At 32.6% G+C, this 14,526-nt stretch overlaps 1 protein-coding gene across 5 annotated transcripts in view; it reads left to right on the top strand.

Moving 5' to 3' along the window:
- The window catches only part of LOC132553145 (C-Jun-amino-terminal kinase-interacting protein 4-like), an 88,507-nt gene that overhangs the window by 11,838 nt on the left and 62,143 nt on the right, over positions 1–14,526 (top strand). For all 5 annotated transcript variants that reach the window (XM_060217364.1, XM_060217362.1, XM_060217363.1 and 2 more), the window contains 5 exons: positions 1,064–1,099; positions 10,723–10,780; positions 11,131–11,187; positions 12,735–12,882; positions 13,348–13,547. In XM_060217364.1, coding sequence (XP_060073347.1) covers positions 1,064–1,099; positions 10,723–10,780; positions 11,131–11,187; positions 12,735–12,882; positions 13,348–13,547 — 499 coding nt within the window. The remainder of the gene's footprint in view (positions 1–1,063; positions 1,100–10,722; positions 10,781–11,130; positions 11,188–12,734; positions 12,883–13,347; positions 13,548–14,526) is intronic.

Here is a 14,526-nt window from a genome sequence, read left to right as displayed (position 1 = left end):
GATCTCCTTTTTGGCAGTATGGCTGCTCTCTCTGTTAAAATTATCATTTATAGAAGTAAGGAAAAAAAAAAACATACACAGTTGAAGACTGGACTTCTGTTGCTACATTTGATTCTTCAATTCAATTGTTAGAGAACAAAACAAGTAGTTTTCTTTTATCTCTCAAAGCTTTGGTTTAAATATTTCAATTGTATCAAAATAATTTGTATTTATGTAAATCTTAGTCTAGATTCACAAGTTTCTATGACTTTTTTATTTAAGCTTTAGCCAGAAGTACTGATCTAGTATATATATACCTATACTCAACTCTATATAGTGGTGTATATTCTCTATGGGATACTGACACTGGTGTCTTTGATGTGCCTTATATATCTATGTAATGAATTATTTTACTAGTTATTGTGTAGAGATGAATATCCAGTTATGATTAGAGAAATCATTGTTTAGTGAAGCCTAAAACCAAACCTTACTGCAGGATTTAACACTTACTTTTGATCATTTTTATTGAAGAAAGTCTAAAAGAAATTGAAAACATTTGAATATACATTGAACCTTCAGTCAGAACTGTTCTTAATAGTTTGTCCCTTCCAACCAATATTTCTTGTTATCATATTTCTAAGTTAGCCATCTGCTACGAACTTCTACACATGAAATCATGATATTCAGAGATTTAAAAAAAAAAGGGGGGGGGGGGGGGGGGTTTCTAACTGATATGTTAGTAGTCTGAATTTCTCCATTTCAGTATGTGTGGTGAACTATAGAGTCTATTACCTTTAACATGACGTGTGACCTTGAATGTAAATCCCGTTGGTATCGTCAGTTTCTATCATTGGTGATATAGCCGTACTAGTACTGTTGTATGTAATACTTTTGTAGGGTTTTTTCTGTGGTTTAGAGACATTTTCCCTAAACTTCCAGTCACTTTTCGCCATCATGATTGAAGTAACAAGCAATGTCACACACATGATAAACATTATCTGGACAGCTTGACACATGTTTTAACTTAAAAATATTATGTAGTATGCGATCACTAAGTAAACATTGGCTCTATTGTCAATCCAAGGGAGAGAAGTTACCCCCGGGGACTATTCCTCGTCAGGTGAGATAAACTACAAACGACACAGAACCTGTATGTGTCGTGGAATGTATTAGCCCTACCTGTGTACTTTCTGTTTTCGTTATACATTCTCTGTTTGTTACTGTATGCTGTTTCTCTTTGTCTTAGTTTTTGAATATGTTTGATTCATGGATTTTTATTTATCGTAGATTTAACATTTTGAAGTATTACTGCATGTATATAGATGTATATCTCCAACTAATACTATTAACTACATGTGAAACTTCTGTCATGTGCAGATTGTTTTTCTGTCATTAAATTCATTTGGAGCAAAAATCTGGTCTTATCTTTAAGTAAACATTTTTCCATCCAAGTTGATGAAAAAATATCTGAAAGAATATAAAAACTAGATTATTAAATTCCATATGAAACAGAAATAGATTAATGTCTGTACTTTGTTACAATAAAGAAATGTTGTAAAATCCTGGGAATGGAGGGGTTAGGGTTCAAAAGAAAAATGGGATCAAATATTTAGCTTTTTAAAGGAGCAGCAATTTTCAAATAGCAAATTGAAAATATTTCTGCCATGTAAAGAACATCCTTTAGTTACAGATGGAACTAGGACCAGTATTTTATACTAACAAATATTTTCTCTGCTTAATCTATATCATACTACATCAGAATGTGTTGCTGGATAGTTTCTGTATCATACTCTGAAAACAGAAATATATGGTTGGTTCATTCCTGCATCATACTCTAATAACAAAAATGTTTACTGGTACTATTTAATCATCTTTTTTTTTTCTTTTTATATATTTATATATATATATATATATTTTTTTTTTTGCATGTTTTTTAATCATATATAAATTTAATAGTACAATTTTAAAAATTAACAGTTAGGATGTTCTATTCCATAATCAGCCATTGAAATTGCAGAGTACCTGTCTGTTTGTGTTAATGATCAAAAGTACTTTTCAATTCAATGTTGGTCAAATATGTTATTTGAACTAATGATACTTTTTAAAGTAAAATCACTAATACACATTTTATGAATATTCTTGTAAACGACGATGAATGAAAAAGTATTCATTGTTTAAAAAGCAACCTCGGAAACGATTAGATCTAAACATTGAAACAAACATTAGATGGACCACGAATAATACCATGTTTAATTAAACCTAAGACTGTGTGTAGTATCATGTGAAAACAAACCTTGGACAGATCATTTATAATATCCCATTAAAACAGCCATCAGACAGATAATGAATGATATTTTATTGAAGCAAACTTTAGACAGACCATGTGTAATACCCCATTAAAACAAACCTTAGACAGACCATGTGTAAAACCCCATTAAATCAAGTCTTAGATGGACCATGTGTAATACCCCATTAAAACAAACCTTCGACAGACCATGTGTAAAACCCCATTAAAACAAACCTTAGACAGACCATGTGTAATACCCCATTAAATCAAGTCTTAGACAGACCATGTTTAAAACCCCATTAAATCAAGTCTTAGACAGACCATGTGTAATACCCCATTAAATCAAGTCTTAGACAGACCATGTTTAAAACCCCATTAAATCAAGTCTTAGACAGTCCATGTGTAATACCCCAATAAAACAAATCTTAGACAGACCATGTGTTAAACCCCATTAAAAAAAACCTTAGACAGTCCATGTGTAATACCCCATTAAAACAAACCTTAGACAGACCATGTGTAATACCACATTAAATCAAACCTTGGACAGACCATGTGTAAAACCCCATTAAATCAAGTCTTAGACAGACCATGTTTCATATCCTGTAAAACAAACCTTAGACGGGTTATTTGTGATGCCTGATTAAAAAAAAGCCATCGAGAGACCATTTGTATTAAACTGCTAAAACAAACCTTAGACTGACCAGTTATATTAACCAATTAAAGCAAACCTTAGACTGACCAGTTATATTAACCAATTAAAGCAAACCTTAGACTGACCAGTTACAAGAACACCCAATTAAAAGAACCTAAGCCATACCTTGTGTAATACCCCATTAAAACAAACCTTTGACAAACCATAGTGATAAGTATTTACTTCATTAGAAATAACTTTACACATAATGTGAAGTATTTGCTTCAGTAGAAATAGCTTTACACATAATGTGAAGTATTTGCTTCAGTAGAAATAACTTTATACATAATGTGAAGTATTTGCTTCAGTAGAAATAACTTTATACATAATGTGAAGTATTTATTCATTAGAAATAACTTTCTACATAATGTGAAGTATTTGCTTCAATAACTTTACACATAATGTGAAGTATTTGCTTCAGTAGAAATAACTTTATACATAATGTGAAGTATTTACTTCATTAGAAATAACTTTCTACATAATGTGAAGTATTTGCTTCAGTAGAAATAACTTTACACATAATGTGAAGTATTTGCTTCAGTAGAAATAACTTTACTAATGTTAAGTATTTACTTCATAACTTTATACATAATGTGAAGTATTTGCTTCAGTAGAAATAACTTTACACATAACTTCATTCCAATAGTTCCTATTGATTTCAATATCATGATTAGGTCATTATATTATCAATGAAAGAATTTATGAAGTTAAGATCTTTTTTCATATATTTTTCCTTTTGGAATTCAAATTTACTCCAAACTTCTTACCAGTAGTCAATTTTACTCCAAATTAGACAATAATGTTTTACATAACAGTTCCACAGGAATTAGAATGTCATCCTGAATTTTCGACTTTAGAACTTTAGAATTTCTGTGTTGTTCTTTATTTATTTCAAGCCTGTATTTAAGATTTAGTAAAAAAAAAAAAATAAATGTCTTTAAAAACAAAGAGCATGTTGCACTGTTATGTTTATGTTGCTTTGTGTATATGATGAGTTGATTTAGCATGTTTCTGTTTCCTTGTGAATGTTGTGGGCCTACAGACAGTGATGAGGAAAACGAGAGGCATTCCACTGGTACGGAACAATTGTTTCTCTATCATTATCTCATTGTCTCTGCCACACATCCTCTCATCTGTCACTCTTACATTAGCCCTATCATCTTTTAAACAGATCTGTGTCATTTAGATTGCTTGAATGATGAATAGCATTATGAATTAATTAAATTTTGATCACAGTATGAAATGTTTTCAACATAATTATAACATTTGTGTAGATATTGTAAGTAATTGAGATCTTATTATGTCACTTGAATCAAAGTCTCAGGGTGACCTGTTGCGATCTCCTTTTGTCCAGCGTCGTGTATCTTAACTTTTAACATTTTCAACTTCTGGAAAACTCCAGAACCGATTTCAGTGAAATTTTACAAAAAACTTTTTGTGGCTTAAGGTGCATCAAAATTGTAAATTACATGGTCCACAACCCCTAGAGGCTTTAGGGATGGGGCAGAAATGGGTCAAATTGATTGAACTTCAAAAATCTTCTTCTCAAATCCCATATATGGTAGAATCTAGTATTTATAAGATGGAAAGGCCTTCAGATGTTGTACCGAAATGTAAATTTTATTACTCCAGGGTCTCGCATTTCCAAAATGGGAGGGGGTAAAGTTATAGTTTATGTAAGAAAATTACATTTTTGAACTCCATTTGTTTATTTGTTATTGAAATAGTTAAAACCAAAAATGGGTCAAATTGACTGAAATTTCAAAAATCTTCTCACCTTTCCCCAAGTGGAGGGGATATAAATTACTATATTTTATATAGGAAAATTACATTTTCGTTCAGAAATAGTTCAACCATGGTTAGAATTTATTTTTTATTAGTAACAGTGTTTGATGAGATGCACATATTGACCCAGGGACTTATGGGCGGAACCAAAAATGTGTCAGATTTCACTGAAATTTCAAAGATGTTCTACTGTTCCTGAAATCTTTTGTAAAATTTCTTTTAATTCAAATTTAAAAAGAAGTTCCAGTATGGGACAGCAGTTAATGTATGAACAATTTACATTTGCATTCTGTTTACAGTATAGTTAAAGTTATCTTACATTTTTTTAAAAAAATCATCTCTATCACATGTTACAAGGAGTATTGTGACTCAGGTGACTGTGAAGGCCCTTGGGCTTCCTTTTTAACATCTGCATTAGATAATTTCAAGGTTTACAGGTTAGCAGAAAAAATGCAACATGATAATTACCATTGAAACTCGTAATTAATTGGTGATACATTGTTAACAATTTATCAATAAACATCAAAATCAACAAACCACACCTCAATAGAGATGCAATATTATTTGTATGTAATGTACAAGATATTTCACTTCTCTGGGAAGATATGGCATGTCGACTTACGTTGTTTATTGGAAACAATCTCCTTAAAGGCAAATAAACATGGTAGGGCAAAACAATATCAAAATGTTACATATATTTATACCAACTGACAAAATATTGCATCGAAATGCATCTAACATGCAACAATAGTTATTTCATGTATATATGAAATAGCCAGCAAAGAACAAAAGTCATCGATGAATAGTCAAATTTGGAATCAAAATTTCATCCTTGAAAACACAATTTCAAGTCATGGTTGTTCAGCCCTCCCAGATTTTCAGAGATCATTAAAAAGCTGGCTGATTAATGATAGTAAGCCGAAATATCTAGAGGTCAAAGGTCATAATTTAGTTTAAATTTGATGTAATTTCAGCGTAGGATACATTTTCAAAAAAACTAATAAATAATTGGTTCAATATCAGCTGTTGGCAGCTTATCAGATGTAAAATTCATTCAGAAAACTTCATTAAGATATTGTTCTGTTGGGGGATTTTTCACATCCCTTCAGTTGCCCGTATTTCAGGGGCATCACGATGAAGGCTAAGTGGAATATCATAACACCCCTTCTGTAATTCTGTACATGGTATGCTACCCTTTTCTATCTCTACACTTACAGTAATGGATGTCCGATGTATTCTGTGGAACTACATGCGAAAGCTGAATATTTGATTATTTTCCCAAATTTAAGCTTACTTATTAGAAAACAAATAAAAAAGACATCTCTAGCATGGATAAGTAGAATAATGTTTAAAAGATCTTCGAAAAAGTCTCACAACATGTTGAAGTCCTTTCATTGTACTCCTACACCCCCACAATTATATAGTGCACATCTTATTGTTGTCATTTGAGATTATAAACAATTATTTAAGACAATTAGTCTGATTAAATTTGTTAAATGCTTACAATGATTTTAGACTTAAGTATTGATTCTATCTTCAAAAACAAATTTACAACCTCCAAACTGTTGATTATTATCAGAATAATGTTTTGCTAACTTTATACGATTTTTCAACTTAATTTACACTGGTAACTCACCTATTATTCTAAATGGAGTATGATAGTGTTACTAACTGGAATATGTTAGTTACATTTGCTGAGAACTAATTCTGTAAGCTTGTGTACCTATTGTGTATAACCTTGGTGATGTGTCTGTCGTCTTAATTGTTAACTAATTGGATATAATAATTCTTCTCACATTTCTCTGTAAATGTAGGATGATAGGTTTACTTATTCAGTACTTCAATATATCAGTCATAGAGTTTGAGTTCTGGAAAGGACTGATTTCTTATGGTACTAAATCATGAAAAAGCAGAAATTTGAAACCTGTGGAAATTTTTATGATTGGATTTGATTTTCTTTAATATTTAGATTTTTTTTAAAAAGTACTAGAAATAAAAGAGAAATTCACTAAATCAGGTACACGTTAAAGCTAATCAGGATAAAATCTTAGAAAGTATGACGAATGTTATACTTGTCAGCTCTAATTTCTTAAACTCATATTTTCCATACAACGAGAAAGCCTTGCAAATTTCAATTGGCACTTTCAAAAAATTCACAGAGGTTTTAGCTTTGTAATACAAATCATGATGTGATATATATCAAGTGAGCAACTTAGGCATGTGCCTATCATATCATGTACTAATTTTAGACAGTAAATGTCTCATATTGTATCATTTAACACCTGTTCATATTCATAACATTGCATAATGACAGATTCACTTTTCATTGATAAATACTCACAGCAGTTATACATGGTTTTGTTTTTCCATCTCCAGTTAGTGATAATTTCTTTGGTAAGCAGTTTATAGATGGTTTGTGTATATTATTTCTTTTGTAGCACTTTACTGCCTTTTGCTACTCATTTACACGTTTTAGAAACTCGTTAATCTGGACCGTTTTCTGAATTAAAAAAAAAAAAGAAAGAAAAAAAATTACAGCAAATTGATCAATCGAAGGAAAATCATAACATAATTTTTGATCAGTTACTATGGATGGTTGCAAGAAAATGAAACTTATGGTAGGTAGCAAAAAGGTGAATTTTTTTTTAATCCTTGTCTGGACAACAAGGTTCTAAATTTTTTTTTTTTTTAAATCTTTGTCTGGACAACGAGGTTCTACATTTTTTTTTTAATCTTTGTCTGGACAACGAGGTTCTACATTTTTTTTTAAAATCTTTGTCTGGACAACAAGGTTCTACATTTTTTTTTTAATCTTTGTCTGGACAACGAGGTTCTACATTTTTTTGCATTTGATGTTTGATTCCGTTTCATTCCTTACGGCATGGTCTCTGAGCATGCTACAGTTGCAGCATATCCAACATGTTCGATGGGGTGTAACCTATTCATAGCGGCAGTCGCTGAAGTGAGACTTACCTGACAGGTCACTGCAGTATTAATAGTCTCTTTAAAGAGAACTTGACCTTTAACTAAAAGTCAAGTTTCCTAAAAAAAAAAAAAAGAGTTTTTGATTGTCTAATGAAATTAAGACGCAGCTATATTTGGTAGTGAAATTAGTAAGAATTTCAAAGCAAATGACAATCCTGAAAAATCTCTGGGAAAAAAGCGTGAACTTTTCGTAAACGAGACATTAGTCTGAACTGTTGTGAGACCTTGATTAGACTCTAAGAACATGTTTGTTGTAGCTGTTCTTCCAGGCTGTAATTGTTGCTGGCACACTGTCAATATCTTTGTCATGTATTAGAGCCTTCCCCTGATAGTAAAAGCTTCGACCAGCCTTGCTACCAACACAAGCTGAGTGTGCAACTACATTGTAGAAACTTGTCATTCTTATCTTCACCGATATAATCAGTTTTATGGACAGTTCAGCTGCAGGCCCAGTATTCTGAGATACAAACAAGTCATTTTCATCAGACAGTTTCATTAGTTTTTTCACTTCATCTTTAAAACATTTTTAAAAGTGTCGATACAATAGTTTTTAAAGAAAGCATGTATAGGAGATTGACTTCATCATTGCTCTAGAATTCCTTTCCAATAGATAAGAGTGGTGAGGAATGTTTATACTGTAAAAGTGGAGATTTTCGCACATTTTTTTTTTTTTTGTTTTTTTTTTTTTGCCTAATCAACTTTCTAACTTTCAGCGATGTGGAATTTTTGCACTGTCACTCAGGAAATTTTCGCACTGTCATTCAAGGTAAAGAAGTAGTTTTGATGTCTGTGCAATTAAGAAATCAAAAGGAAATAACTTTTACTCAGTTTTACCCTTCAAGAGTGAGAAACCACTTTTTTACCTTGAGTGACAATGCAAAAATTTCCACATCGCTAAAAGTTGGAAAGTTGATGATGCAAAACAAAAAAAGGGGTGAAAACATCCACTTTTACACTACGTAAAATCAGATGTGAGGTTATCCTGTAATCCTTTTCGTTTGGAATAGATATATGCCATGGTTTCCAAGGGAATGTTTGCATGAAACGATTTCTTCACACAAAAAACACAGGAAACGTGTAATTTGTACTTAATAAAGGGATTCAAGGAAACACATGTTTAAATGTACATTAGCATCTGTTCTGTGTCTCTTTAAGGTAGACTGACATGAGTAAATTACCTCCCCTTAGTGTTTAAATGACCTCTGTAATCAAGGATTATTGAGTCAGCACTGCTAGATTCTGCAGTTCTTAAACCCTGTACACCTTGTGACCAATTATGCAGCCAGAACTCCAGACACTTTCGCAGCACTGTACACCTTCTGATTCAACGACACAGAAGTATTTTAGTTTGTGATGTTGTAAATGTCTTTATTTATTGTGATCCTTTATTTTGATGCTGACTTTTTTAATGCTGGTACATTCACCATACATCATTGTTTGAAGTGGAACCGACTTATTTGGTAGTGTGTGGGTGCTTCAGTCCTCATCATACTTTTGGTTAAGGATAGATCTGACAAAGCTATTGCACTAATATTTTGCTTTGAAGTTTCTTAGAAATCTTCTCATATATGGGTATGGATTCCTGATATAGGTTTGTTGATATGGGATCTCCTGTAGATAGTTAAATGGTAAAAAAAATCTGCATGATATGTATACCATATGTATGTCCATGACACTCCAGCATGGGGGTCTATAGTAATAGTACTTCATATTATAGTCATTATAATATTGATTTCACAGATAAATATTACGCTTAATTTAAATAATATTGTCTTTCAACGTTCAATGAAACTCAGTAAAGATTACTCTTAAAAAGCATGATGTCTTCAAAAATATTGACAAAAGTAAAAATATATATCATATGATGTATATAATGAAATGTAAAATCTCTGTGTGATAACTATTGGTTCCAAGTTGGTTCTAAAACATTGTTTTCCTTATGTTTATGACTTTAGTCTTTAGATGCAATTCTGAGTTGAATGAGACTCCTGAACAAGGCCTATATAGTTATAAATATATATTTATTGTACAAACCCACCCCAGTACTCCACTCTCTTCTTGTGACTGAACAAGGGTGGTAACAATTTGACAGAAAGAGTTACAGTTAAGGATATTGGATAATGCGACAGACTTCTGTCATCCTGGTCGAATTCTATGGTTGTGTCGTAAAGCTATACATATTGATTCTTTGATGTAGGCCAGTTATTTGGATATAATTGATGGAATAATAAGTTCATTAGATCATGTATAGTTAATCAGATTTCTATATTTTGTAGTGATACTTTTTGTGAATGAATCATCTAAACTTTATAATGGATGTTCCAGAGTAACTTACTGTCACTGATTCCCTAGTAGTATCTATAGACACCGTCACACCAACAAAGGTCCCCAAGCCACTTACACCATACCCAACAATGCATGAATCCTCGACCAATTTTTGTCTTGTGTTAAGATTATTTGAGTCAATTTTCATGTGTTTTATTTGAAAGTTTCCTTTTGATTTAAGACATATGTTGTTTTTGCTTTAAATTTGTTCTGTGACAGCCAGCTAGCTAACATTGGAGCTTTGTAGAAGATTATCGTGTTGAATTATAAACAGAAGCAGCATAAGTGTTTTAAATGTCCTCTGTTGTAATGTTCATTAATCTGAATTGCATGCTGTAATGCAAAATTTATGAAGTCCTGAAATAGTGTGATTGTCTTCACAGTGCTGATAACATAGTAAACCTCTAGCTTTGGTATTCAATCTCTTTCTCGCTTTCAACTATCATAAAACAAAATTCTGAGCTGAAAAAGTAAAGTTTTAAATTCAGAATTTCCATGTATTGAATTAATTCTAATCTGTATCCTTTTACTTTGACAGTACTTCTAAATTCTACAAATCTTATCAACTTAATTTTAATCAAGGGTTTGTTTGAAATGTGTTGATTGTATTCGAGGAGTCTGGAGTATTGTTTTGTTGTGAGTTAGTAATTTATTATGTTGTTTTTTGTAGGGATGGGCAAAGAACTTGAGAATCTTATACTGGAGAACACAGAACTTCTGGAAACAAAGTAAGTTACCTGTACATGCCACAGTTCGTTAGTTTTTACGTGTCCAATAATTAATGTGAATTAGTAAATTATATCTCCTCACATTTACTTTTAGGGGAGGGAGGGTGGGGGGAGGAAGGAGTGCAAATAGTTTCCTAGGTCAACTGATTTGGTTATGTTTACCCCAAAATATCCTTGCATCAGACTATGAACATATCAAGTTGAGGTAGTCATGGGTTAAGGTCAAAGTTCGTATTTGACAACTTTTGCAAATTTATCAAACAATGGTGTATGTAGTATTCCCATGCATGTTAATGAAGGAATATCACAAAATTTGATGAAAACCTAATTGATGTTTTTTATTTTTACAGAAATGCCTTGAATATTGTCAAAGATGACCTCATAGCTAAAGTGGACGAATTATCCAGGTAAAGTTTTGTTGTTTGACTTATTGAGACCCCTGTATTTAAATACTAACTTCTTTATCTCAATACTAACATCTTTATCTCAGGCCTCTTTATCTCAGATTTAGGCAGTGTTTTGTCTTGTCAGGCTGTTTTGTCTTGTCAGTGTTTTGTCTTGTCATGTTTTGTCTTGTCTGGCATCTACCTTTCAGAAGATTTAGGTTTTGTCTTATCTGCCTTTCAGAAGATTTAGGCAGTGTTTTGTCTTGTCAGGCGTATCTACCTATCAGAAGATTTAGGCAGTGTTTTGTCTTGTCAGGCTGTTTTGTCTTGTCTGGCATCTCTACCTTTCAGAGGATTTAGGCAGTGTTTTGTCTTGTCTGGCATCTCTACCTTTCAGAAGATTTAGGAAGTGTTTTGTCTTGTCAGGCTGTTTTGTCTTGTCAGACTTATCTGCCTTTCAGAAGATTTAGGCAGTGTTTTGTCTTGTCAGGATTTAGGCAGTGTTTTGTTTTCAGGCATCTTGTCAGTGTTTTGTCTCGTATCTACCTATCAGAAGATTTAGGCAGTGTTTTGTCTTGTCAGGCATATCTACCTTTCAGAAGATTTAGGCAGTGTTTTGTCTTGTCAGGCATATCTACCTTTCAGAAGATTTAGGCAGTGTTTTGTCTTGTCAGGCATATCTACCTTTCAAAAGATTTAGGCAGTGTTTTGTCTTGTCAGGCATATCTACCTATCAGAAGATTTAGGCAGTGTTTTGTCTTGTCAGGCATATCTACCTATCAAAAGATTTAGGCAGTGTTTTGTCTTGTCTGGCATCTCTACCTTTCAGAAGATTTAGGCAGTGTTTTGTCTTGTCAGGCATATCTACCTTTCAGAAGATTTAGGCAGTGTTTTGTCTTGTCAGGCTGTTTTGTCTTGTCTGGCATCTCTACCTTTCAGAAGATTTAGGCAGTGTTTTGTCTTGTCAGGCATATCTACCTTTCAGAAGATTTAGGCAGTGTTTTGTCTTGTCAGGCGTATCTACCTTTCAGAAGATCTTGTTTTGTCTTGTCAGGCATCTCTACCTTTCAGAAGATTTAGGCAGTGTTTTGTCTTGTCAGGCGTATCTACCTTTCAAAAGATTTAGGCTATGTTTTGTCTTGTCAGGCATCTCTACCTTTCAGAAGATTTAGGCAGTGTTTTGTCTTGTCAGGCGTATCTACCTTTCAGAAGATTTAGGCAGTGTTTTGTCTTAATTACACCCCTATCGCTATATACTGACTTCTTTATCTCGGGCTTTCCTGCCTTTCAGAAGATTTAGGCAGTGTTTTGTCTTAATTACACTTGTGTGGCTATTTACAGACTTCTTTATATCAGATGTACCTGTCTTTTAGAAGAAGAATTAGGCAGTGTCTTTATGGTGATACAATATTATATATTCTAAACTTCATAGAAAGCCTGTAAAATCACTTCAGTTTTGCTGAATAGTTATATTGAAGTGAATTTATTGATAGCACAGAAAAAAGTGAAATGGAATATGTGATCTTTAGTGAATTAAGATGTGATAATAATGTGTTATACTCTGACAGTGAGCAGGAGATTCTGCGTGAAGAGATTACATCTCTCCAAGCAGTCAAGACAAAGCTACAGGGACGAATCAAGGATCTAGAAGAGGACCTCAAGAAAACCAAAGAGGAGTTGGAAAAGAAAAAGTCTGGTAACAAAGAGGAAGAGGAGGTGGGTATATGTGTCAAACAAAACCTAATGTTGCTTGGTGTAAATAATACTAAAAATTTCATTAGCAAAACAATCTCAACACAATCCAATACTTGTACAGGGTGATTGAGTAGATAAGTTCAGTAATGTAATATGATTGGAATCTTCAGGCATGTGTCATATTAGATTGTTGTGCAAGTTTGATACGACAAAAACACAAATATAAGATTCTATTTATCACATATCAACTCTTGTATATTGGTGTGAAAGTGAGTGAATTACCCATGAGACAGAGAGACACTTATTATTCATGATGTCACAAGACTAGACTACCAACCCCATATTAGATGTCTGATGTGAGAGTATCACATAAGAACAATTGTTTTCTCAGGAAAAAGAGTGTTAGCTACAAGGTTTCCTAGTCTTAATTTTACATGTAAACAAATGTGTGTACAATTTCTCTCAAAAAATTCCCTTGATTGACAGGATGATGTGCCTATGGCCCAAAGGAAGAGGTTCACACGAGTTGAGATGGCTCGCGTTCTTATGGAACGAAATCAGTACAAAGAAAGACTGATGGAGCTCCAAGAGGCAGTTCGATGGACGGAGATGATCCGGGCTTCACGTGAACACCCAGAGGTCAACACTACACCTAGTAAACAGAAGAAATCATCAATCTGGAACTTGTAAGTACATGTGTACCAATATGTTGTATCTGTCAGAAGTTCTCATAGGTTCTTCTGAAATTCCATGTGTGATATATCAGAAATTCTGATTGGTTGATGAAGGTCTTAATGGATAAAAAACAAAAAAAAACAAAATACATTGTCACAGCTGTGATCTAATTGTATTAGTTATACAGGAATGGTTTCAGTTATTTTTTCAAATTTTAAAAGTAGATAGCTGCTTAAAGATAGGAAAATATCTTGCTTCATCAACAGAATTTGTGATTTTCTTTCCCATTTTGTTCTTCATATGCTTGACAGCTTTTATGCATCTATTTACGTAAGACTCTTGAATATCAGAAAGTATGGTATTTGTATTCAGAAAATTAAAACTTGCATGACCATGATCTAATATTTTTATTTTTGTATTTTTAGTAACTTGTTACCCCATTTGTAAGAAATAAAAAAGGAAATCAATTCTTGAGTATTTCTCAACGTTTTTCTCAAACTGTTGAAAGTTTAAAACGAAACATTTACAAGTGGGGTACATATTATGTAGAATGACGTCCTCAGTTAAGATATTATTTGTGAATCGTGAGATGTGTTGTGATCATAGCCTGACTTGTGCTTGATAGAAGATAGCATGGTATCTAATCTGTTGTACTTTCACTTTCTATATATTTAGTATTGTGTCATGTCAGATTGCTTTGAATCATGATTTCACATTATTAGTTGATGATTTTTGATAGCCTTTTAAAATTGCTTTAAAGAATTTTTCTGAATCACTTTGTTTTCTGTGTAAATTGTCCATCAACTGAGAACATTTGATGTCTGACTTGACAGAAATGAAATCTCTTGTACCTCTTTTTGTAAATTTCAATTTTCAATATGCAAAACATTTTGAAATTAATCACATAGAGCTCAAGGAGCTCTGCTTTTGCCAAAATTTACATTGGAAATGTGACTCAAAGTTATAATTATTATGCAGCATTTTATTTGG

Source organism: Ylistrum balloti, unplaced genomic scaffold, assembly GCF_031769215.1.
Source record: "Ylistrum balloti isolate Yb309-2 unplaced genomic scaffold, AGI_CSIRO_Ybal_v1 Utg370298, whole genome shotgun sequence".
Lineage (NCBI taxonomy): Eukaryota > Metazoa > Mollusca > Bivalvia > Pectinida > Pectinidae > Ylistrum > Ylistrum balloti.
Note: the sequence above shows the minus strand (reverse complement) of the source record. Positions and strands in the feature narration are given on the sequence as shown.